General features: G+C 43.6%; 1 protein-coding gene across 8 annotated transcripts in view; it reads right to left on the bottom strand.

The window, feature by feature from the left end:
- Nucleotides 1-24580, bottom strand: part of LOC139405494 (diacylglycerol kinase eta-like) — a 116307-nt gene that overhangs the window by 83092 nt on the left and 8635 nt on the right. For 4 of the 8 annotated variants that reach the window (XM_071147858.1, XM_071147854.1, XM_071147857.1 and 1 more), the window contains exons 2-3: nt 13541-13651; nt 4825-4905 (exon numbers count right to left, since the gene is read on the bottom strand). In XM_071147858.1, the coding sequence (XP_071003959.1) occupies nt 4825-4905; nt 13541-13651 (192 nt within the window). Of the gene's footprint in view, nt 1-4824; nt 4906-5697; nt 5927-11160; nt 11311-13540; nt 13652-24580 lie in introns of those variants that run through there. The other 4 variants (XM_071147855.1, XM_071147852.1, XM_071147853.1 and 1 more) reach the window with 2 other exon arrangements.

Raw genomic sequence — 24580 nt, 5'->3', positions numbered from 1 at the left:
AGATGTTGTGCTAACTAACGAAGAGAACACTATTACTACATACAATCAACAATCTGCATCAACAGCTAACACATACAACTGTTTGAGAAAATACAGGGTTAAGTTAGAGCACATTAAACTTTTTTTTTTTAAAGTCAGATTTGCAGTTTCACATGTGTTAAGCTTAAATTTCACAAGTGAAACCATATTTGCACATGTATTCAATTTAGAGTCCACATGTTAACACCACCTTTTGGTAGAATAACATGTTTTCACCTCACATGAATTGCAGTTTTGCGTGTGAAATTGAATGTTTCTGTCACGCCCTGATGTGTTTCACCTGTCTTTGTGATTGTCCCCACCCCCCTCCAGGTGTCACCCATCTTCCCCATTATCCCCTGTGTATTTATACCTGTGTTTTCTGTCTCTCTGTTGCCAGTTTGTCTTGTTTGTTCAAGCCGAGCAGGCCTTTGTGTCTCAGCGATTGTGGGTTCCATTTGCCCTTACTCGCATCTTCTTGGCTTTTGACCCTTGCCTGTCCTGACTACTGAGCCTGCCTGTTGTCCTGTACCTTGGCCTCTACTTTGGATTATCGACCCCTGCCTGCCTTGACCTGTCGTTTTCCTGCCCCTTTTGTTACAATAGATATTGTTACTTCACACAGTCTGCACTTGGGTCTTATTTTGGTACCTGATAGTTTCGCATTTAAAAAAATCACATGCAAATCTCCCTGTCACATGAAGAATTGCAAGTTCACATGAAATTCAATCACATGTGAAAATTGAATTTTCAGGTAAACATGTAAAAAAAATCCACAAGTAGATGTGAAAAAACTTCACCTAAATGTTTCATATGTAAAAAAAACTTCCACGCGATTGTTTTTCACCTTTGAACTTGCAATTCCACATGTGAAAGAGTTTTTCACATTCGTGAAACTGCAAATTAGGTTTTTACATATGATTGTTTTTCTTTTATATTATCCTGACCTTTCACTGCCTTTTTCCAGTTTCAAGCACATAGCAAATCACATGTTATTTATCACATGTACCAAATACAACAGGTTACCTTACTGTGAAATGCTTATTTTCAAGCCCTTAACCCACAATGCAGTTCAAGAAATAGAGTTAATAAAATATTTACTAAATAAGCTAATGTAAAAAAAAATGTAATAAAATCAAAAAGTAACAAAAGAAAATGACATAATAACGAGGCTATAGAGGGTATAGGTTAGTCAAGGTAATTTGTGAAGTGACTATGCATAGATAATAAACAGTGGGTGGCCATTTGATTAATTGTTCAGCAGTCTTATGTCTTGGAGGAAGAAGCAGTTAAGGAGCAAAAACATATGTTGTTCAGGCAGTTGTTCATTGTTCCCCGGTAGGCCGTTGTTGTAAATAAGAATTTGTTCTTAACTGATTTGCCTAGTTAAAAAAAAAATGTCAGGAAGCTTGGCCCCAGTGATGTACTGGGCAATACCCAGTACCCTCGCCTTACGGTCAGTTGCCATACCAGGCGGTGATGCAACCGGTCAGGATGCTCTTGACGGTACAGCTGTGCAATTTTCTGGAGGATATGGGGACCCATGCCAAATCTTTTCAGTCTCCTGAGGGGGAAAAGTTGTTGTCGTGCCCTCTTCACAAGTGTCTTGGTGTGCTAAGACCATGATAGTTCTTGGTGATGTAGACACCAAGGAACTTGAAACTCTACCTGCTCTCTATCCACACCATGTTAATGTGGGGCCTGTTTGACCCTCCTTTTCCTATAGTTCAACGATCAGCTCCTTTGTCTTGATCACATTGAGAGAGAGGTTGTTGTCGTGGCACCACACTGCCAGGTCATTGACCTCCTCCCTATAGGCTGTCAGTCTCATCATTGTCGGGGATCAGGCATAAAAGGCATTTAGCTCGTCTGGTAGACTTGCGTCACTGGGCAGCTCACGGCAGGGTTTCCCTTTGTAGACCGTCAAATGTTTCAAGCCCTGCCACATCCGACGAGCGTCAGAGCCAGTGCAGTAGGATTCATTCTTAGTCCTGTATTGACGCTTTGCCTGTTTGATGGTTCGTCTGAGGGCATAGTGGGATTTCTTAGAAGCGTCCGGATTAGTGTCCCTCTCCTTGAAAGCGGTAGCTCTGGACTTTAGCTCGTTGGGGATGTTGCCTGTAATCCATGGCTTCTGGTTGGGAAATGTATATACGGTCACTGTGGGGATGATGTTGTTGATACACTTATTGATGAAACCGTATCCACGTCATCTGACCACTTCGTTACTGAGCGAGTCACTGGTACTTCCTTCTTTAGTTTTTGCTTGTAAGCAGGAATCAGGAGGATAGAATTATGGACAGATTTGCCAAATGGAGGATGAGGGAGAGTTTTGAATGTGTCTCTGTGTGTGGAGTAAAGGTGGTCTATAGTTTTTTCCCTCTGATTGCACATGTGACATGCTGGTAGAATTGAGGTAAAACGGTTGTAAGTTTTCCTGCATTAAAGTCCCCGACCACTAGGAGCGCCACTTCTGGATGAGCATTTTCTTGTTTGTTTATGGCCTTACACAGCTTGTTGAGTGCGGTATTAGTGCCAGCATCGGTTTGTGGTGGTAAATAGACAGCTACGAACAATATAGATGAGAACTCTCTTGGTAGATAGTGTGGTCTACAAGTTATCATGAGAAAAAAATCACCTGATTAGTTTACATGTGCATTCGCACATGTCTGAGGTGTTTGTTTCATGTAATTTTTTTGTTAGGGATAAAGCCCCTTTAATACAACAACAATTTCTCTGAGCCTAGAATCCCTGCAGAATCCTTTGCAAGCACCTTCACATGTATCGCAAGGTGCCTCCCCCAGCTACATCTCATTTTATATTCCCAGCAGCAGCAGCCGCCCACACACACACACACACACACACACACACACACACACACACACACACACACACACACACAGAAAAGCACACAGACACAAAGGACACCAATAATACAAAAGCTGACACACAAACTCTTAGGGTTCTATCACCATGCTCCATATCTGTCCCTATAGTACACCAACCAATCTGCACAGACAACCTCAGCATCCTTCTGCTCACAGACAGACAGACAGACGAGCACCAGTATTCATTACCGCTAACTGCGTCTGAAAGCCGTGCTACAGTGCACTTACCATTCACCCCCCCACACACTCTCTCACTGGCTCTGTCTCTCACTCTCTCCTTCTCTGTGTGTGTGGTCTTGCTGAATGGTGAAGCCTGCTCTCCCCCTGCCGGTGAGGGAGAGAGAGAGTGTGTGTGTGTGTGTGTGTGTGTGTGTGTGTGTGTGTGTATGTGTATGTGTATGTGTGTGTGTGTGTGTGTGTGTGTGTGTGTGTGTGTGTGTGTGTGTGTGTGTGTGTGTGTGAGAGAGCATGTGTCTCCTTCACTACAGCAGACCCTCTGCCGCTCGAGGAACCAAACATATGGAGCAGTCTCTCTCTCCCTCTCTTTCAATTCAATTCAATGTAAGGTGTTTATTGGCATGAGAAACATATGTTAAAGTTTCCAGTGAAGTAGATAATAAACAAATGTGAAATAAGTTTCAAAAGAATAAAGACATTTCAAACATCATATTATGTCTATATACAGTGTTGTAACGATGTGCAAATAGTTAAAGTACAGAAGGGAACATTAATGAACGTAAATAAATATAGGTTGCATTTGGATGTCGATAATGGCAGCTCCCCGCACACACACACACACACACACACACACACACACACACACACACACACACACACACACACACACAGGCGAAGAGCCCTTCCAACCCCCCCCCCCCCCCTGAACTGCCTGACCCAAAACCCCCCCTGAACAGCCTGACCCAAAACACCCTCCTGAACAGCCTGACCCAAAACACCCTCCTGAACAGCCTGACCCAAAACACCCTCCTGAACAGCCTGACCCAAAACACCCTCCTGAACAGCCTGACCCAAAACACCCCCCTGAACAACCTGACCCAAAACACCCTCCTGAACAGCCTGACCCAAAACACCCTCCTGAACAACCTGACCCAAAACAAACACCTGAACAGCTTGACCGAAAACACCCACCTGAACAGTCTGACCCAAAACACATCCCTGAACAGCCTGACCCAAAACACACAACTATCCTTGATGTTTAATGGTCTGCACATCTACATAAACTGGAATTGTTGGAATGTGTTTGAGAGTTTCAGAACAAAACGTATTAGCTATTACATCTCTGTCTTCCTCTTTCTTTTACATCTCTGTCTTCCTCTTTCTTTTACATCTCTGTCTTCCTCTTTCTTTTACATCTCTGTCTTCCTCTTTCTTTTACATCTCTGTCTTCCTCTTTCTTTCTCACTCTCTTTCCCCCCCTTTCTGTTACTCTCATTCTCTTCCCCTCCCTTTCTGTTACCCTCATTCTCTTCCCCTCCCTTTCTGTTACTCTCATTCTCTTTCCCTCCCTTTCTGTTACTCTCAATCTCTTCCCCTCCCTTTCTGTTACTCTCATTCTCTTCCCCTCCCTTTCTGTTACTCTCATTCTCTTTCCCTCCCTTTCTGTTACTCTCACTCTCTTTCCCCCCCTTTCTGTTACTCTCATTGTCTTCCCCTCCCTTTCTGTTACCCTCATTCTCTTCCCCTCCCTTTTTGTTACTCTCATTCTCTTTCCCTCCCTTTCTGTTACTCTCAATCTCTTCCCCTCCCTTTCTGTTACTCTCATTCTCTTCCCCTCCCTTTCTGTTACTCTCATTCTCTCTCTCCCTTGTCTTCATATCTATTGCCCTCCAGTGTGTGTGTGTGTGTGTGTGTGTGTGTGCGCGTGCGTGTGCGTGCGTGTGCGTGTGTAGAATCTCACCGTGAAGCTGTTGTTAACATTCTTAGTGCTGGACTCAGCCACGCTGGCATCAGATAGGTCCACCTCGTCAAATATCAGTGACTGCAGATAGGAAAGGAGAGAGGAGAGATGAGAGAGAAAACAGGAGAGGAGTAAGAGGTGAGAGGAGAGATAAGAAAGGAAAGAGGACAGGACAAGAGCAGAGAAGAGAAGAGGAGAAGAAGAGAAGAGAGGGGAGAAGAGAGGTGAGAGTAAAGGAGAGGAGAGGGATGAGAAAGGAGAGGAGAGGAGAGAGAGGAGAGAGGAGAGGAAAGAGAGGAGAGAAGAGATAGGAGAGGAGATAAGAGAGGAGAGAGGAGGAAGAGGAAAGGAGGCAGACAAAACAACAACAGAATAAAACACAAAAAATGCTAAAATACACAAAACATATCTTGTCTCAGCCTGTGACTTCTATGAAGGAAATTCTATGGGAGTCTTATCTTAAACAATGACTTTAGGGCTGGGGTCAATCTCCACTGACCTAGAGAAGAATATACAAATCAAGTTTGAATTCATAATTGAACAAATCCTGACTTGAGTTGTGCACACTACTACAAGGTACACATTTCCCTATAGATCACAATGCATGATTTATATAACCTCTGAGTTAAAAGCACTTCAACATCTGAAGTCAAGATTCAGTTTCTAATTTTCTAGCTGACCCCAACCCTGAATTTTAGTGTGCATTTACACAGGCAGCTAAATTCTAATATTTTTCCACTCATTGGTCTCTTGACCAATCAGATCAATAATTGACCAATCAGATCAATAATTGACCAATCAGATCAATAATTGACCAATCAGATCAATAATTGACCAATCAGATCAGTCCACCTTTCAGTATCATATACTTACTCTATAAGAATCACACATGCTCGTATGTTCGCCCAGGGCTAGTCAACCTTCCTACAGGGTGTGCAGGGTTTTGCTCCAACCCTACTAAAACTCCTCTGATTCAGCTAATCAGCTGCTGGTCAGGACCATGATTAACCTATATGGGGTGTTTGTACAGGGCCGTATCAAAAGCCTGCACCCCAGTACAGCTCTCCTGGAGGAGGGTTGGCCATCCCTTTGTTCTTTTGACAGCTGTAAGCATGACGTATTATCAGACACTATACACATATCATATGGTAACAGGTGAGAAGATAATAAGCCGGTAGTCTATGGTGGTAGTAATGGTGTTATGAAGCAAAGCGAAGTACCATGCTAATGATGATCATATACAACGTAGGTCAAGTAACTGTAAACCTGATGGTTTCTATTCAACGTAGGCCAAGTAACTGTAAACCTGATGGTTTCTATACAACGTAGGCCAAGTAACTGTAAACCTGATGGTTTCTATACAACGTAGGCCAAGTAACTGTAAACCTGATGGTTTCTATACAACGTAGGCCAAGTAACTGTAAACCTGATGGTTTCTATACAACGTAGGCCAAGTAACTGTAAACCTGATGGTTTCTATACAACGTAGGCCAAGTAACTGTAAACCTGATGGTTTCTATACAACGTTGGCCAAGTAACTGTAAACCTGATGGTTTCTATACAACGTAGGTCAAGTAACTGTAAACCTGATGGTTTCTATACAACGTAGGCCAAGTAACTGTAAACCTGATGGTTTCTATACAACATAGGCCAAGTAACTGTAAACCTGATGGTTTCTATACAACGTAGGCCAAGTAACTGTAAACCTGATGGTTTCTATTCAACGTAGGCCAAGTAACTGTAAACCTGATGGTTTCTATACAACGTAGGCCAAGTAACTGTAAACCTGATGGTTTCTATACAACGTAGGCCAAGTAACTGTAAACCTGATGGTTTCTATACAACGTAGGCCAAGTAACTGTAAACCTGATGGTTTCTATACAACGTAGGCCAAGTAACTGTAAACCTGATGGTTTCTATACAACGTAGGCCAAGTAACTGTAAACCTGATGGTTTCTATACAACGTAGGCCAAGTAACTGTAAACCTGATGGTTTCTATACAACGTAGGCCAAGTAACTGTAAACCTGATGGTTTCTATACAACGTTGGCCAAGTAACTGTAAACCTGATGGTTTCTATTCAACGTAGGCCAAGTAACTGTAAACAAGATGGTTTCTATACAACGTAGGCCAAGTAACTGTAAACCTGATGGTTTCTATACAACGTAGGCCAAGTAACTGTAAACCTGATGGTTTCTATACAACGTAGGTCAAGTAACTGTAAACCTGATGGTTTCTATACAACGTAGGCCAAGTAACTGTAAACCTGATGGTTTCTATACAACGTAGGTAAGTAACTGTAAACCTGATGGTTTCTATACAACGTAGGCCAAGTAACTGTAAACCTGATGGTTTCTATACAACGTAGGCCAAGTAACTGTAAACCTGATGGTTTCTATACAACGTAGGCCAAGTAACTGTAAACCTGATGGTTTCTATACAACGTAGGCCAAGTAACTGTAAACCTGATGGTTTCTATACAACGTAGGCCAAGTAACTGTAAACCTGATGGTTTCTATACAACGTAGGTCAAGTAACTGTAAACCTGATGGTTTCTATACAACGTAGGCCAAGTAACTGTAAACCTGATGGTTTCTATACAACGTAGGCCAAGTAACTGTAAACCTGATGGTTTCTATTCAACGTGGGCCAAGTAACTGTAAACCTGATGGTTTCTATACAACGTAGGCCAAGTAACTGTAAACCTGATGGTTTCTATACAACGTAGGCCAAGTAACTGTAAACCTGATGGTTTCTATACAACGTTGGCCAAGTAACTGTAAACCTGATGATTTCTATACAACGTAGGCCAAGTAACTGTACACCTGATGGTTTCTATACAACGTAGGTCAAGTAACTGTAAACCTGATGGTTTCTATTCAACGTAGGCCAAGTAACTGTAAACCTGATGGTTTCTATACAACGTAGGCCAAGTAACTGTAAACCTGATGGTTTCTATACAACGTAGGCCAAGTAACTGTAAACCTGATGGTTTCTATACAACGTAGGCCAAGTAACTGTAAACCTGATGGTTTCTATACAACGTAGGCCAAGTAACTGTAAACCTGATGGTTTCTATGCAACGTAGGCCAAGTAACTGTAAACCTGATGGTTTCTATACAACGTAGGTCAAGTAACTGTAAACCTGATGGTTTCTATACAACGTAGGCCAAGTAACTGTAAACCTGATGGTTTCTATACAACGTAGGCCAAGTAACTGTAAACCTGATGGTTTCTATACAACGTAGGCCAAGTAACTGTAAACCTGATGGTTTCTATACAACGTAGGCCAAGTAACTGTAAACCTGATGGTTTCTATACAACGTAGGCCAAGTAACTGTAAACCTGATGGTTTCTATACAACGTAGGCCAAGTAACTGTAAACCTGATGGTTTCTATACAACGTAGGCCAAGTAACTGTAAACCTGATGGTTTCTATACAACGTAGGCCAAGTAACTGTAAACCTGATGGTTTCTATACAACGTAGTCCAAGTAACTGTAAACCTGATGGTTTCTATACAACGTAGGTCAAGTAACTGTAAACCTGATGGTTTCTATACAACGTAGGCCAAGTAACTGTAAACCTGATGGTTTCTATACAACGTAGGCCAAGTAACTGTAAACCTGATGGTTTCTATACAACGTAGGCCAAGTAACTGTAAACCTGATGGTTTCTATACAACGTAGGCCAAGTAACTGTAAACCTGATGGTTTCTATACAACGTAGGCCAAGTAACTGTAAACCTGATGGTTTCTATACAACGTAGGCCAAGTAACTGTAAACCTGATGGTTTCTATACAACGTAGGCCAAGTAACTGTAAACCTGATGGTTTCTATACAACGTAGGCCAAGTAACTGTAAACCTGATTGTTTCTATTCAACGTAGGCCAAGTAACTGTAAACCTGATGGTTTCTATACAACGTAGGCCAAGTAACTGTAAACCTGATGGTTTCTATACAACGTAGGCCAAGTAACTGTAAACCTGATGGTTTCTATTCAACGTAGGCCAAGTAACTGTAAACCTGATGGTTTCTATACAACGTAGGCCAAGTAACTGTAAACCTGATGGTTTCTATACAACGTAGGCCAAGTAACTGTAAACCTGATGGTTTCTATACAACGTAGGCCAAGTAACTGTAAACCTGATGGTTTCTATACAACGTAGGCCAAGTAACTGTAAACCTGATGGTTTCTATTGAAGCATGGCTGATATTTGTCCCACTTATGGCAGTCGGTCAGTCAGTAGAGAGCAGTCAGTCAGTCAGTCAGTCAGTAGAGAGCAGTCAGTCAGTCAGTCAGTCAGTAGAGAGCAGTCAGTCAGTCAGTCAGTCAGTAGAGAGCAGTCAGTCAGTCAGTCAGTAGAGAGCAGTCAGTCAGTCAGTCAGTCAGTAGAGAGCAGTCAGTCAGTCAGTCAGTAGAGAGCAGTCAGTCAATCAGTCAGTAGAGAGCAGTCAGTCAGTCAGTCAGTAGAGAGCAGTCAGTCAATCAGTCAGTAGAGAGCAGTCAGTCAGTCAGTCAGTCAGTAGAGAGCAGTCAGTCAGTCAGTCACTAGAGAGCAGTCAGTAAGTCAGTCAGTCAGTAGAGAGCAGTCAGTCAGTCACTCAGTAGAGAGCAGTCAGTCTGTCAGTCAGTCAGTAGCGAGCAGTCAGTCAATCAGTCAGTAACTCAGTCAGTCAGTCAGTAGAGAGCAGTCAGTCAGTCAATCAGTCATTCAGTAGAGAGCAGTCAGTCAGTCAGTCAGTCAGTAGAGAGCAGTCAGTCAGTCAGTCAGTCAGTAGAGAGCAGTCAGTCAGTCAATCAGTCAGTAGAGAGCAGTCAATCAGTCAGTAGAGAGCAGTCAGTCAGTAGAGATCAGTCCGTCAGTCAGTCAGTAGGAGGATAATAGCTAATAGGATCAACATGATATCTAAACACAACCTGCCTGATGACGACATCACTACTGCCTGAGTCCTTGCTCTTAAAGGCCCGGAGGCCAACTACACTGCAGCTGGTAGAGGAATGCCCCTACCGTGTGTGTGGGTGTGTCCTTAAAAACTGCAGCTGTCAGAGAAATGCGCCATTTATGACACACTCTCCTGGGCTGGTTTAACAGCAGGGTGGGGACACCAGAGAGTGTGTCTGTGGAATGCCATCATAAACATTGCCACTTCTTCCAGCACTCTTGGCTGTCATGACATGGCTGGCATCACGTGTGTGTGTGTGAGTCTGTTTGTGAGGTCTTATCAACTAACACACAGCAGGATGTATTGGATGTCCACTGCAGAGACGGTGTAGATCAGGACTCTGTTCAAACACTTAAAAAAATCTTCTATCGTCCTTTTCTTGAACTAGTCATTAATCTGTATGTGATTGGATAAGGAAAACCCTTTCAACCAATCCAATTACTTCACGGAAAGGAGGAGGCAAATTTGGATTTCGGACGTATTGGAACAGAGTCCAGGTCAGTGTTTCCCAATTCCAGTCCTCGAGTACGCCCAACATCACATCAATTAGTTCTGGGGCAGGTGGTAAAACTCTGGTCCACTGTGGGCCAGCTGGTTTCCCTAAAGTACTCCTGGAAGCAAATGTTACGTTGATGCTTCATCTAGTCAGACATATTCACTGACCCAATAGAATAGGTGGGAAGAATTGTCAAAACCAGCAGGACTGTAGCCCTCGAGCACTGGATTTACAGCCATACAGACTTAAATCAGAATAGAGTCTTACACCAGATCAGAGTCTAGAGCAGGGATCATCAACTAGATTCAGCCACCGGCCAATTTTTTCTTGAGTGGATTGTTGGGGTCCAGGACATAATTACAAATCATTTGTAGACTGCAAATGGATCGCAAGAAGCCCAAACAGAAATAATATTGGACAAAAACATAATCATTTCAAACCTTGCTTATATTTGTATACAATCACTTATCTTTATCATGCGTGGGAATACTATGGAACAGATTTCCTATATTAAAATCACTTGGAGGTGAATTGCTGGTGTTTTTACAGTCTTTTTTGTCCAACAATAAAAATATGTATACTTGGGGGGCCAAATAAAACCACCCACATGCCAAATTCCCGCCAGTTTGTTGAACCCTGGTCTAGAGGCATAAATCAAAGTCCACAGCCTTAGAGCCTTAGGTCAGAGTCTAGAGCCTTAAGTCAGAGTCTGGAGGCTTAAGTCAGATTCTAGAGCCTAAAGTGAGATTCTAGAGCCTAAAGTCAGCATCTAGAGTCTTAAGTCAGATTCTAGAGCCTTAAATCTGAGTTTTGAGCCTAAAATCAGAGTCAAGGGATGGGGTGGGCGAGGATGGGATGGTACTAAATTGGTTCAATCCTGGTGCTGCAGCTGACCCGTATCGACATCAGACCTTCCTCGGATCCGCTAACCGGTGGAGTGCTGCGAGGCCCTGCCCAGCACACGGACAGGACCCTCCAACATACACGACTCCTGGACACGCCACGCAGTGCCCGCTCCTGCCACCGGGCCTGGGCACTGCCAGTCTGGGAGGTCAGGGATTAGGATTAGAGGTTAGGAGATAGGGGTAAAGGGAATACCAGACTACCACAGCATAGGTTAGCGCAGGAGAAGGTGATTAGAAAAGACTGGAAGCTAGGATTAGAGGTGAGGGGTTAAGTTTCAGGACTCTTGCCAATGAGCCAAAGGAGGGGTTTGGGTCTGGGGTTATGTAGGTAAGAAGGTTAAGAGTTATGGGGTTCAGGGTCAGAGGTAAATTCAAACAGTTGTGAGGGTTAGGGATTAGGACAGGATAGGGTAGCGTAGGAGAGGCTTTAGGGGTTCTGGAGGGAAGAATGTTAGAGGTTATTTAAGTTAGGGGTAAAGGGATGCAAGAGAGACAGGTCGGGGTTAAGGGTCAAAGGACAAAGGCCTAGACGTTTTAGGGATAGGGGTTCTGAATATATAATTAGTGGTAAGGGCAGTCTTCAACACTGGTCCTGGAGAGCTAGAGTGTGTTTTGCAGGCTTTTGTCCCAGCCCTGCATTAACACACCTGGTTCAACTACTAACAGCTGTGGTACAGTATATAGCCTGTCTATCTGCCATGTGCTGTTGCTGGACCTCTACAATGGGCTACTATGGGAGTCAGTGAGAGTATTGTTTTTCTTACTACGTACAGTGCATTTGGAAAGAATTCAGACCCCTCGACTTTTTCCACATTTTGTTATGTCACAGCCTTATTCTCAAATGGATTAAATATACATTTTTCTCATCAATCTACACAGAATAATCCATAACGACAAAGCAAAAACAGGCTTTGAGAAATGTTTGCAAATGCATAACATATTTCAAACTGAAATATTATATCTACATACATGCAAGTATTCAGACCCTTTACTCAGTACTTTGTTGAAGCACCTTTGGCAGTGATTACAGCCTCAAGTCTTCTTGGGAATGACGATACAAGCTTGGCACACCTGTATTTGGGGAGTTTCTCCAATTCTTCTCTGCAGATCCTCTCAAGCTCTGTCTGGTTGGATGGGGACACAGCTATTTTCAGGTCTCTCCAGAGCTGTTCGATCGGGTTCAAGTCCTGGATCTGGCTTGGCCACTCAAGGACATGCAAAGACTTGTCCAGAAGCCGTTCCTGCTTTGTCTTGGCTGTGTGCTTAGGGTCGTTGTCCTGTTGGAAGGTGAACCTTCACCCCAGTCTGAGGTCCTGAGCGCTCTGGAGCAGGTTTTCATCAATGATCTCTACGTACTTTGCTCCATTCATCTTTCCCTTGATCCTGACTAGTCTCCCAGTCCCTGGCGCTGAAAAACATCCCGACAGAATGATGCTAACACCTTGGCATTCAGGTCAAAGAGTTCAATCTTGGTTTCATCAGACCAGAGAATCTTGTTTCTCATGGTCTTAGTTTCTCACATGCCTTTTGGCAAACTCCAAGCAGGCTGTGATGTGCCTTTAACTGAGGAGTGATTTCCATCTGACCACTCTACCATAAAGGCCTGATTGGTGGAGTTCTGCAGAGATGGTTGTCCTTCTGAAAGGCTCTCCCCATCTCCACAGGGAACCTCTGGAGCTCTGTCAGAGGAAACATCAGGTTCATGGTCACCTCCCTGACCAAGGCCCTTCTCCCCCAATTGCTCAGTTTGGATGGTGGCCAGCTCTAGGAAGAGTCTTGGTGGTTCCAAACTCCTTCCATTTAAGAATGAAGGAGGCCACTGTGTTTTTGGGGACCTTCAGTGCTGCAGAATTTCTTTGGTACCCTTCCCCAGATCTGTGCCTCAACACAATCCTGTCTCGGATCTCTAAGGACAATTCCTTTGACCTCATGGCTTGGTTTTTGCTCTGACATGCACAGTGAACTGTGGGACCTTATAGACAGGTGTGTGCCTCTCCAAATCATGTCCAATCAATTGAATTTACCACAGGTGAACTCCAATTAAGTTGTAGAAACATCTCAAGGATGATCAATGGAAACAGGATGTAAATGAGCTCAATTTGGAGTCTCTAAGCAAAGGGTCTGAATTATTTCGTAAAAAAGTTATTTCTATAAACCTGTTTTCACTTTGTCATTATGGGTTATTGTGTGTAGATGTAATACATTTTAGAATAAGGCTGTGAAGTCTGGATACTACTTCCCTAATGCGCTGTTCATGTGTGTTCATGTATGTGTGTGTGTGTGTGTGTGTGTGTGTGTGTGTGTGTGTGTGTGTGTGTGTGTGTGTGTGTGTGTGTGTGTGTGTGTGTGTGTGTGTGTGTGTAATTTACCTTGGCATCTTTGGCATAGTAGAGTGTTCGTCCTCTCAGTTTGAAATAGCGTTTTTTCCACCTCTGGAATGAGCTTGTCTGTTTCAGCAACAATCCCTCTTTCACGCTGGTCTAGAAAGAGAGAGTGGGTTGGGGGTGGATGGGGGGGGGTAGAAGAGCACTGTTGTTACATTTGACCTCAAATGTAATTGTCTGAATAGAGAAGTAAACTGACCCCAACCCCCATGTCAATCAATGAGTTCATACAATTAAGAAATAGCACAAAACCTAAAACATACTGCCACGCACACACACACACACACACACACACACACACCCGTGGAGCCACACAAACACCCGCGGAGCCACACACTCACACCCATGGAGCACAGCATATGCATGTTGTACACTCCAGGTAAGGAGGGTACAACATATCTGTGGGAAGAATGAATCCCTCACGCCAGTCATTTTTCTCCCATGCATGAAATTGGCACACACACACACACACACACACACACACACACACACACACACACACACACACACACACACACACACACACACACACACACCCTTATCTCAGTAGAGTTTCCTGTAGATAAACACAGAGGTGTGATCAGTGACTACAGGCCCTGGGCCTGTGTGTGTGTGTGTGTGTGTGTGTGTGTGTGTGTGTGTGTGTGTGTGTGTGTGTGTGTGTGTGTGTGTGTGTGTGTGTGTGTGTGTGTGTGTGTGTGTGTGTGTGTGTGTGTGTGTGTGTGTGTGTGTGCCAATTTCATGCATGGGAGAAGAAAAGAAAGACCATTACAGATCCCTCGCTTCTCTGACCCAGTATAAACACACATCACTCACACTCCTGAGAGACATAGAGAGAGAGAGAGAGAGCGAGAGCGAGAGAGAGAGAGAGAAAAGGGAGGGAGGTAGAGAGAGAGATGCAGGGACGGAGAGATAGAGAGATAGAGAGCAAGAGCGAGAAAGTTAGGGAGCTAGAGAGAGAGAGATGCAGGGAGAGAAGGAGAGCAAGAGAGATAGAGAGCAAGAGAAAGAAAGGTAGGGAGGTAGAGAGAGATGTGGGAGAGAGAGAGAGAGAGAGAGAGAGAGAGAGAGAGAGAGAGAGAGAGAGAGAGAGAGAGAGAGAGAGAGAGAGAGAGAGAGAGAGAGAGAGTTCTAACCATCTGTTGAAGTTTTAACCATCTGTTGAACTCAGTGGTTTGAACATGTTTTAAATCCTTTGACTAAATTCCTTTGACTAAATAAGCATCTGTCTTCTATTCTCAAGTTTGACATTACTTTAAGAGACCCTCACAATGTGGAAAAGAAGAGTGTTTGAGCCATGTTTCCCCTTGCAAATATTTTTCATGGGGAGTTTTACAGGTGAACCAGAGAGAGAGAGATGTATGTATGAACTGTATGTCAAATCAAATCAAACTAAATTGTATTTGTCAATTGCTCCAAATACAATAGATGTAGACCTTCCCGTAAAATGCTTACTTGCAAGCCCTTAACCAACAACCACGTTTTAAGAAATATAAGAGTCAAGAAAATGTTTACTAAATAAATTAAAGTTTTAAGTAGTAACATAATAAAATAACAGTAAGTATGCTCTATCCAAGTCAATGTGAGGGGGGTACGGGTTAGTTGAGGTAATTGAGGTCATATTACTCAACAAACTGGATGTAGTCTATCACAGTGCCATTCGTTTTGTCACCAAAGACCCATATACTACCCACCACTGCGACCTGTATGATCTGATTGGTTGGCCCTCGCTTCATACTCGTCGCCAAACCCACTGGCTCCAGGTCATCTACAAGTCTCTGCGAGGTAAAGCCCCGCCTTATCTCAGCTCACTGGTCACCATAGCAGCACCCACCCGTAGCACCCGCTCCAGCAGGTATATCTCACCGGTCACCCCCAAAGCCAATTCCTCCTTTGGTCGTCTTTCCTTCCAGTTCTCTGCTGCCAATGACTGGAACGAACTGCAAAAATCTCTGAAGCTGGAGACTCATATCTCCCTCACTAGCCTTAAGCACCAGCTGTCAGAGCAGCTCACAGATCACTGCACCTGTATATAGCCCATCTGTAAACAGCCCATCTATCTACCTACCTCATCCCAATACTGTATTTATTTATTTATCTTGCTCCTTTGCACCCCAGTATCTCTACTTGCACATTCATATTCTGTACATCTACAATTCCAGTGTTTTAATTGCTATATTGTAATTACTTCGCCACCATGGCCTATTTATTTCCTTAACTCCCTTATCTTACCTAATTTTCTCTCACTGTATATAGACTTTTTGTTTTCTTTTGTTCTACTGTATTATTGACTGTATGTTTTGTTTATTCCATGTGTAACTCTGTGTTGTTGTATGTGTCGAATTGCTATGCTTTATCTTGGCCACGTCGCAGTTGCAAATGAGAACTTGTTCTCAACTAGCCTACCTGGTTAAATAAAGGTGTTCTCAACTGGCCTACCTGGTTAAATAAAGGTGAAATTAAAAAAAAAACATGTAGGTAGGGGTGAAGTGACTATGCATAGATAATAAACAGGTTAGTTGAGGTAATTGAGGTCATGTACATGTAGGTAGGGGTAAAGTGACTATGCATAGATAATAAACAGGTTAGTTGAGGTAATTGAGGTCATATGTACATGTAGGTAGAGGTAAAGTGCCTATGCATAGATAATAAACAGGTTAGTTGAGGTAATTGAGGTCATATGTACATGTAGGTAGGGGTGAAGTGACTATGCATAGATAATAAACAGGTTAGTTGAGGTAATTGAGGTCATATGTACATGTAGGTAGGGGTGAAGTGACTATGCATAGATAATAAACAGGTTAGTTGAGGTAATTGAGGTCATATGTACATGTAGGTAGGGGTAAAGTGACTATGCAAGGATAATAAACAGCGAGTAGCAGCAGTGTAAAAAAAGGGGGTCAATGCAAATATTCCAGTGGCCATTTGATTATCTATTCAACAGTCTTATGGGTTGGGGGGTAGAAGCTGTTAAAGAGACTTTTGGACCTAGACTTGGTGCTCCGGGAACCGCTTGCCGTGCGGAAGAAGAGAGAAAAGTCTATGAATAGGAAGGCTGGAGTCTTTGACCATTTTTAGGGCCTTCCTCTGACACGTGTGCGTGTGTGTGTTTCCCACAGGTTATCCTGTCTCTGGGACAGAATCTGCTCCCTCCTTCCGCGACAACTTAGATCTGCTCTCTCCTTCCGAAAATACACACACACACAGACACACACACACACACACACACACACACACACACACACACACACACACACACACACACACACACACACACACACACACACACACGTATACACACACACACACACACACACACACACACACACACACACACACACACACACACACACACACACACACACACACACACACGGAAACGCTGGGTGTAGACCAGCACTCTGGGGGCACACAGGGGAGGGGGACACACACAGGGGAGGGGGACACACACAGGGGAGGGGGACACACACAGGGGAGGGGGACACACACAGGGGAGGGGGACACACACAGGGGAGGGCTATTTTTAGAAGAGGAAAAGTGTTCTCTGAGGGGAGAACTACAAACAGAGACATAGGCTTGTAGCTGACATTCTGGCTGTCAACCAGCTGTGTCAACTTAAACCCATCCGCCACACAGTCTCACTGACTAACATACAGCCTGGATACGGATAACTCACTGTCTCACTAACTAACACAGACTGGATACGGATAACTCACTGTCTCACTGACTAACATACAGCCTGGATACGGATAACTCACTGTCTCACTAACTAACACAGACTGGATACGGATAACTCACTGTCTCACTAACTAACATACAGACTGGATACAGATAACTCACTGTCTCACTAACTAACATACAGACTGGATACGGATAACTCACTGTCTCACTGACTAACATACAGACTGGATATGGATAACTCACTGTCTCACTAACTAACACAGTCTGGATACGGATAACTCACTGTCTCACTAACTAACATACAGACTGGATACGGATAACTCACTGTCTCACTGACTAACATACAGACTGGATACGGATAACTCACTGTCTCACTGACTAACATTCAGACTGGATACGGATAACTCACTGTCTCACTAACTAACACAGTCTGGATACGGATAACTCACTGTCTCACTAACTAACACAGTCTGGATACGGATAACTCACTGTCTCACTAACTAACACAGCCTGGATACGGATAACTCACTGTCTCACTAACTAACATACAGACTGGATACGGATAACTCACTGTCTCACTGACTAACATACAGACTGGATATGGATAACTCACTGTCTCACTGACTAACATTCAGACTGGATACGGATAACTCACTGTCTCACTAACTAACATACAGACTGGATACGGATAACTCACTGTCTCACTGACTAACATACAGACTGGATACGGATAACTCACTGTCTCACTGACTAACATTCAGACTGGATACGGATAACTCACTGTCTCACTAACTAACATACAGACTGGATACGGATAACTCACTGTCTCACTGACTAACATACAGACTGGATATGGATAACTCACTGTCTCACTGACTAACATACAGACTGGATACGGATAACTCACTGTCTCACTGACTAACATTCAGACTGGATACGGATAACTCACTGTCTCACTAACTAACACAGTCTGGATACGGATAACTCACTGTCTCACTAACTAACACAGTCTGGATACGGATAACTCACTGTCTCACTAACTAACATACAGACTGGATACGGATAACTCACTGTCTCACTAACTAACATACAGCCTGGATACGGATAACTCACTGTCTCACTAACTAACACAGCCTGGATACAGCTAACTCACTGTCTCACTAACTAACACAGCCTGGATACAGCTAACTCACTGTCTCACTAACTAACACAGCCTGGATACAGCTAACTCACTGTCTCACTAACTAACATACAGACTGGATACGGATAACTCACTGTCTCACTAACTAACACAGTCTGGATACAGATAACTCACTGTCTCACTAACTAACATACAGACTGGATACGGATAACTCACTGTCTCACTGACTAACATACAGTCTGGATACAGATAACTCACTGTCTCACTAACTAACATACAGACTGGATACGGATAACTCACTGTCTCACAAACTAACACAGTCTGGATACAGATAACTCACTGTCTCACTAACTAACACAGTCTGGATATGGATAACTCACTGTCTCACTAACTAACACAGTCTGGATATGGATAACTCACTGTCTCACTAACTAACACAGTCTGGATATGGATAACTCACTGTCTCACTAACTAACACAGTCTGGATATGGATAACTCACTGTCTCACTAACTAACATACAGACTGGATACGGACAACTCACTGTCTCACTAACTAACATACAGTCTGGATACGGATAACTCACTGTCTCACTAACTAACACAGACTGGATATGGATAACTCACTGTCTCACTAACTAACACAGCCTGGATACGGATAACTCACTGTCTCACCAACTAACACAGCCTGGATACGGATGATAACACATGTGCTCGCTCACGCTAACTGTATATTTTGTAGAGGATACCACTTTCAGCAAATAACTGGAAATCACTTTTTTTCAATGGAAAGGGAATACACCAGTGATCTAAAGTACTTAAGTATAAGCAGGCACAGCCTACTGCCTTCAGCTCATTGCAAAGTGGTGTGTGACACGCTGATGAAGCCTGCCTTCTGATGGTTGTTTGAGATGCTGCAGCAGCAGCTCTCACGCTGATGAAACCTGCCTTCTGATGGTTGTTTGAGATGCTGCAGCAGCAGCTCTCACGCTGTCTGACAGATTTTAAAGTACTACTTAAGTAGTTTTTTGTGTATCTGTGCTTGACTTTACTATTTATATTTTTGAAAACTTTTACTTTTACTCCACTACATTTTGGGGGCTCCCGAGTGGCGCAGTGGTCTAAGGCACTGCATCTCAGTACTAGAGGCGTCACTACAGACCCTGGTTTGATTCCAGGCTCTATCACAACTGGCTGTGATTGGGAGTCCGGGCTAGGGTTTGGCTGGGGTAGGCCGTCATTGTAAGTATGAACTTGCCTCGTTAAATAGAGGTTTAAAAAATCGAATAAAAAACATTCCTAAAGAAAATAATGTACTTTTTACTCGGTACATTTTCCCTGACACCCAAAAGTATGTTACATTTCAAATGCTTAGAAGGACAGGAAAATGGTCCAATTTATCAAGAAAACATCCCTGGTTATCTCTATTGCCTCTGATCTGGCGGACTCACTAAACAGAGAACATCCCTGGTTATCTCTACTGCCTCTGATCTGGAGGACTCACTTAACACAAATGCTTAGTTTGTAAATGATGTCTGAGTGTTGGAGTGTGTCTCTGGCCATCTGTAGAAATAAATAAATAATAATAATTGTGTTTTACTTAATTAAGGAATGTGAAATAATTTATAGTTCTACTTTTACTTTTGATAATTAAGTATATTTTAACTATTACATTTACTTTGATATTTAAATATATTTAAAACCATATAGTTTTAGACTTTTACTCAAGTAGTATTTTACTGGGTGACTTTCACTTTTACTTGAGTCATTTTCTATTAAGGTATTTTTTATTTTACTCTAGAATGACAATTGGAATACACCAGGCCACTCTGCGGACATTGGCGATGTGACCAGAGTTGAGAAAAGTTCAACCTAATGCAAATATAGCTAAAAAAAAAAAACAGAGATGGTATTGAAAATGAAACTGGCTGCCAGATAAATCACCTTTATGGTTAAAGATAGGGCTGGGTTAGGTGAATCAGACCCTAGATATATGGTTAAGGGCAGCTTCTACGTCTGCCCTATGCAGAGAGGCCCCAAGCCAAACACTGGCCACTTGGCTTGACTGTTTACATGCTTCAAATGTTAATTCCTCCTTTTACGTAGCATCGTTTAAAGCCTAAATACCTCAACTGGATTAAGGTGAAATACCGCATTACGGACTACCCTATAAGGCAAACGCTGCTCGCCCGTGACGCCTATCAAAGATCCAGTGCGTAAGGATTTAATAGCAAGGGACACGCACGGCTTATGAAGTCATAGCCTTGTTATAGACTCTGTAGGGGAGGTAGGTGGCTGGGTCTACACTCAACACATCTTTTGACAATGGGACTGGGGTAAGTAGGTTGGCTTTAGCTGAATTTACAACACACACATATACACAGACACACATGTATACACACACACGGCAGGAGTGTTTCTCCTCTCATAAGGCGCTCCTGTCACTCATCTAAAGGTCAGAGCTGCTCTACACAGATGAGTACACTGTCCAATGAGCAGGCTGCACGGCTAATCCAATCAGAGATTTCGGAACACAGGGTTGACTAAGAGACATCATGAGGGCCGCATAACTGAGAGAGAGGGTGGGAGCAAGAGTGCAAAACTACCAGTACTGGGAGCAAGAGTGCAAAACTACCAGTACTGGGAGCAAGAGTGTAAAACTACCAGTACTGGGAGCAAGAGTGTAAAACTACCAGTACTGGGAGCAAGAGTGTAGAACTACCAGTACTGGGACAAAGAGTGTAGAACTACCAGTACTGGGAGCAAGAGTGAAAAACTACCAGTACTGGGAGCAAGAGTGCAAAACTACCAGTACTGGGAGCAAGAGTGTAGAACTACCAGTACTGGGAGCAAGAGTGCAAAACTACCAGTACTGGGAGCAAGAGTGTAGAACTACCAGTACTGGGAGCAAGAGTGCAAAACTACCAGTACTGGGAGCAAGAGTGTAGAACTACCAGTACTGGGAGCAAGAGTGCAAAACTACCAGTACTGGGAGCAAGAGTGTAGAACTACCAGTACTGGGAGCAAGAGTGTAAAACTACCAGTACTGGGAGTAAGAGTGTAAAACTACCTGTACTGGGAGCAAGAGTGTAGAACTACCAGTACTGGGAGCAAGAGTGTAAAACTACCAGTACTGGGAGCAAGAGTGTAAAACTACCAGTACTGGGAGCAAGAGTGTAAAAATACCAGTACTGGGAGCAAGAGTGTAAAACTACCAGTACTGGGAGCAAGAGTGTAAAACTACCAGTACTGGGAGTAAGAGTGCAAAACTACCTGTACTGGGACCAAGAGTGTAAAACTACCAGTACTGGGAGCAAGAGTGTAAAACTACCAGTACTGGGAGCAAGAGTGTAAAACTACCTGTACTGGGAGCAAGAGTGTAAAACTACCAGTACTGGGAGTAAGAGTGCAAAACTACCTGTACTGGGACCAAGAGTGTAAAACTACCAGTACTGGGAGCAAGAGTGTAAAACTACCAGTACTGGGAGCAAGAGTGTAAAACTACCAGTACTGGGAGTAAGAGTGCAAAACTACCTGTACTGGGAGCAAGAGTGTAAAACTACCTGTACTGGGAGCAAGAGTGTAAAACTACCTGTACTGGTAGCAAGAGTGTAAAACTACCTGTACTGGGAGCAAGAGTGTAAAACTACCTGTACTGGGACCAAGAGTGTAAAACTACCAGTACTGGGAGCAAGAGTGTAAAACTACCAGTACTGGGAGCAAGAGTGTAAAACTACCAGTACTGGGAGTAAGAGTGCAAAACTACCTGTACTGGGAGCAAGAGTGTAAAACTACCTGTACTGGGAGCAAGAGTGTAAAACTACCTGTACTGGTAGCAAGAGTGTAAAACTACCTGTACTGGGAGCAAGAGTGTAAAACTACCTGTACTGGGAGCAAGAGTGTAAAACTACCTGTACTGGGAGCAAGAGTCCAAAGCTACCAGTACTGGGAGCAAGAGTGTAAAACTACCTGTACTGGGAGCAAGAGTGTAAAACTACCTGTACTGGGAGCAAGAGTCCAAAGCTACCAGTACTGGGAGCAAGAGTGTAAAACTACCAGTACTGGGAGCAAGAGTGTAAAACTACCTGTACTGGGAGCAAGAGTGTAAAACTACCTGTACTGGGAGCAAGAGTGTAAAACTACCAGTACTGGGAGCAAGAGTGTAGAACTACCAGTACTGGGAGCAAGAGTGTAGAACTACCTGTACTGGGAGAAAGAGTGTAAAACTAACAGTACTGGGAGCAAGAGTGTAGAACTACCAGTACTGGGAGCAAGAGTGTAAAACTACCTGTACTGGGAGCAAGAGTGCAAAACTACCTGTACTGGGAGCAAGAGTGTAAAACTACCAGCAGCAAGTACAAGGACTACAAGTCCCAAATATACATTACCAGAAATATTGGACACTGCTAAAAGAAGTTGGCAGATCAGCTTCTACAGCTTCTTCTACTAAGAAAAGAGGCCAGAGGGGAGATGGTGAAGAAGAGCAAGACTGCTACAGAAGTCCCTTGTCCCTGATTATGAGACTTCTCAAGTTCCAAGTAAAACTTGTTTTGTGAAGCGTGAAAAAAAGTAGCTTTGCTCTAGTTTTCTGTTCTATATTCTAGTTTGTCCCTCCTTGGCCCCCGTAGTTCATCTCCTTGTCCCCACCTCCTTCCTGTGGCCAACTGGGCCAGAAGTAATCTATTATTAGCCTGTTCCTCTGCCACACACACACACACACACACACACACACACACACAATTACACACACATATACAAGCATGCATACACTCACTTAGACACAAACGTACACACACTTACACACACACACACACACACACACACACACACTTACACACACGCACATTCCCCTGTTACACTGAGGGCAGGCCTGCCAGACAGAACTGAACAACCTTACCACCAAGTAATGTACACCCACACACACCTCTCCCTGGCCTGAATATTGAAGCACACACACACAAAGGACAAAGGCTGAGCTCCAATGAGTCCAGCAGCTGTGTTGCGGGGATAAGAGTAGAGCAGGCAGGAGTTCCCTGAAAGGGTAAATGAAGAGAACAGGCCTGCATCCTGCCCCTGAGGATATCCAGCTTCTAGTCAAGCTACTATACTGCAACAGTTAGGACATACACCTCCTAACACCATATCCCCTATCCCCTAGCCTGCTACAGTTAGGACATACACCTCCTAACACCATATCCCCTATCCCCTAGCCTGCTACAGTTAGGACATACACCTCCTAACACCATATCCCCTATCCCCTGCCTGCTACAGTTAGGACATACACCTCCTAACACCATATCCCCTATCCCCTGTACTGCTACAGGTAGGACATACACCTCCTAACACCATATCCCCTATCCCCTAGCCTGCTACAGTTAGGACATACACCTCCTAACACCATATCCCCTATCCCCTAGCCTGCTACAGTTAGGACATACACCTCCTAACACCATATCCCCTATCCCCTGTACTGCTACAGGTAGGACATACACCTCCTAACACCATATCCCCTATCCCCTAGCCTGCTACAGTTAGGACGTACACCTCCTAACACCATATCCCCTATCCCCTAGCCTGCTACAGTTAGGACATACACCTCCTAACACCATATCCCCTATACTGCTACCGTTGGGACATAAACCTCCTAACACCAGACATATCCCCTGTACTGCTACAGTTAAGACATACACCTCCTAACACCAGACATATCCTCTGTACTGCTACAGTTAGGACATACACCTCCTAACACCAGACATATCCCCTATTTCTTAGCCTGCTACAGGAACATATCTGGAGATAGCTGAAGATAGCTGTGCAGCAACACTCCACACTCAACCTGACAGAACTTGAGACTATCTGCAAAAGAAGAATGGAAGAAACTCTCCAAATTCAGGTGTGCCAAACTGGTAGCGTCATACCCAAGAACACTCAAGGCTGTAATCACTGTCAGAGGTGATTCAACAAAGTACTGAGTAAAGGGTGAATACTTGTAAATGTGATATTTTCAGGGAGGGGGGGATTCTCATAAAGTATCTAAAATATCTAAAAAAAACAGTGTTTCTTTGTCATTATGGCGTATTGTGATGTCATTATGGGGTATTGTGATGTATTGTGATGTCATTATGGGGGATTGTGATGTCATTATGGGGTATTGTGATGTCATTATGGGGTATTGTGATGTCATTATGGAGTATTGTGATGTCATT

This window comes from Oncorhynchus clarkii, chromosome 3 (genome assembly GCF_045791955.1).
Source record: "Oncorhynchus clarkii lewisi isolate Uvic-CL-2024 chromosome 3, UVic_Ocla_1.0, whole genome shotgun sequence".
In the NCBI taxonomy this organism is placed as follows: domain Eukaryota; kingdom Metazoa; phylum Chordata; class Actinopteri; order Salmoniformes; family Salmonidae; genus Oncorhynchus; species Oncorhynchus clarkii.
This window is presented reverse-complemented; position numbering and strand designations above follow the sequence as displayed.